The 2,520-nt window shown below is 43.0% G+C and overlaps 1 protein-coding gene across 1 annotated transcript in view; it reads right to left on the reverse strand.

The window, feature by feature from the left end:
* Window positions 1-49: 49 nt before the first annotated feature.
* The window catches only part of TREMEDRAFT_34696 (uncharacterized protein), a gene marked incomplete at both ends in the record, with an annotated part of 3,019 nt that continues 548 nt past the window's right edge, over window positions 50-2,520 (reverse strand). Inside the window, 6 exons of the mRNA XM_007007215.1 lie at window positions 50-141; window positions 266-457; window positions 660-828; window positions 1,018-1,253; window positions 1,527-1,829; window positions 2,113-2,319. Of these exons, the coding sequence (XP_007007277.1) occupies window positions 50-141; window positions 266-457; window positions 660-828; window positions 1,018-1,253; window positions 1,527-1,829; window positions 2,113-2,319 (1,199 nt within the window). The remainder of the gene's footprint in view (window positions 142-265; window positions 458-659; window positions 829-1,017; window positions 1,254-1,526; window positions 1,830-2,112; window positions 2,320-2,520) is intronic.

Raw genomic sequence — 2,520 nt, forward strand, 5'->3', positions numbered from 1 at the left:
ACACTTCCATGAGATGAGATACTTCACGGCAAGATCGATCCCTTTAGATTCACAAACACCTACTCATAGCCCATTCCACAGCCTCAACAGTGAACATATTATCCGTCCCGTGAATCTCACGAGGTACGCAGACGAGTTTCACTCACATTTCCTTACACATCAGCCCTTCCTGACGACAAGCACAAATCGGAATAGCAGATTGAATCCGTACAGGCATTTCAACCAGATGACTGAAGAGTAAGGAAAATGAAGAGAGTGTTGGAACATACCTCTATTTCATCGCTATCCACCTCTATTTCCCCACCTACCAAGTACACCAAATGCGTAAACAACCTTCTTGCCTCCCAAGTCGACGGAGAACGTGTAGGTCGATCGTATGTTCTTAAAGTAGTCAAGATCGTTTTTACATAATCTGATGCTTTGTAATGTGGTGTTTCTCTATCGTTCCTCGAGTTCACTATGGGGTCAACTGGAATATACCTCAATAGCAAGAAATGTCAATGGTAGTAGGGGAGGAATACTTCAAGAGGACAGTGACAGGAGGGGGGCAGAGGAACGTATGTTGAGGACAAAAGGGAAATGGGAATGACAGGCGCTAAAGAAGGCGGCAGAAGAAGGTCTGTCGAGGAAAAGTGGGAAAGTCAAGGACAACAACTCACATAACAAAACCTTCGCTTTCAAACTAGTTGAAGTAGCTATCGCCATACCTAACCCTCTGAGCGCTAAACAAGGTATTATACTGGTCCATAATGATCCGCAAGAGTATACCAAAATATCACGTTGGTTGATCGCGAATAAGAAATCGGGATTAGGTTCGGGGTATATTTCCTAACGAGTCAGTCATATCAACGTCTGATTGACTCAAATATCACCCCGACAACTCTTTTAAGGGGATCGAATAATCGTGGATTACGGTTGTGGATGATTTGAAAAAGTGGAATGATCTTATGGAAGATTTGTAAATGATTTGGAGAGATGTTTGGATGGAAGAGTGAGAGTATGATGTTGAACACTTACTTGACCATATAAATTGATATAATAAACCCTTTCCACAGGAGCTTCCAAAGGGTTTTCTTTCTCACCTTTCATATATCCCACATTATCATCCAAACCCTCTTCCTCAGTGATTACCAATTCAGGAGCTTCTATACCACCCCCAACTGAAATCGTCCCTCTTTCAATGGGAGAAGGTGGTACATGAGTATCAAACGTTCTTGAATCTCTCCTTAATCCATTCAGTCCATTCAAACGTTCTTGTCCAATCGACTTTCCATCACTAAACTTCCACCCTACAACTTCTTCAACAAGTTTCTTCACTCCTTCTTCCTCACTCATACTCACACTCATACTTCTTCCCCCATCCACTTTCCTCTCCTCATGTATATTCGTTTCAAATGGAGACCTCTCCTCTGGCGAACCATTTCTGTTGTCCGTGGGATTCAAAGAAACTCCATTTGGTTCTGTATTCGGATCGAGAATGGGAATTTCCACTTCATCCCGTAGTGGTGTTGGAGTTCTTGAAGGACTTGAACAAGACGTAATTACCATCTTTGAAGAAGTAGGATGAGAAATAGAACATTGTCCAACTAACGTATTCCCATTTCTCAAATGTGCAGCGATGGTGATAGTCTGATTCGTGTTGATTACTGGTATGACCGCGACTGTTTGGTCCACTCCAGCAATGGCTTTGAAGAGGAATATGGCCGATGGGAGTGAAGAGAATAAATCGCGAGCACCGGTCAAGAATCCGTTTCCTAGGGAAAAGTTTCGGAAAGAGAATCTTTTGTGGGCTCGACGTAGACAGAGGGTTTGGAAGTGGACCAGGAAGGCTGGAGTGAGTTGAGATCTTTTGAAAGATGACTTCGGGAAGTGAAGGCAAGGAGAAGGTTGTGATCAAACTTCTCCAACGATCGAGAGAAACCCATACCGAAGAGTAGGGCGGTAAATAAGGAGAGTAACATACACTAGTGGAGAATGAAGGGGGAAATGGGAGTCGGAACTCGAGTATACAAGGGTGAAGAGGGGACGAACGAGGAGAAGGTGACAGAGAGAGAGAGAGAGAGAGCGGGACACGAAGAAGGGGAGTTAGTAAGTGAATAAAGTAAAACTAACCTCTTATACATTCCTTTTTATCTTCCCTTATCCCTTCCCATAAAAAACTTCTTCCTTCAACAATCTCCATCCATAAATCTCTCGCTTTATTTTCTTCCCCCTTTGGAGGAAAACGATAAGCCATTAAAGAATGTATTGCCAAACGTTCTTTCTCTTCTTCCGTCGAGGGAATTTCAGCCAGTGGGATTAACCGAACTAAACGAGAACCTGAGGTCAGCTTTGGGATCATAGGTTTTCATCCATGAGATCCAAGACAGCATCTTGGAGTTGCATATCTGTCCGGGAGGTTCAGAAGGGGATTGCTATGATGATGTGAGGGATATAATGTGAATGTCAGAGATTGGAAGTTGACCTAAGACAGTAAGAGATACATAGAAGGTGATATAGAGATACATAGAAGGTGATATA

This window comes from Tremella mesenterica (assembly GCF_000271645.1).
Source record: "Tremella mesenterica DSM 1558 unplaced genomic scaffold TREMEscaffold_13, whole genome shotgun sequence".
In the NCBI taxonomy this organism is placed as follows: domain Eukaryota; kingdom Fungi; phylum Basidiomycota; class Tremellomycetes; order Tremellales; family Tremellaceae; genus Tremella; species Tremella mesenterica.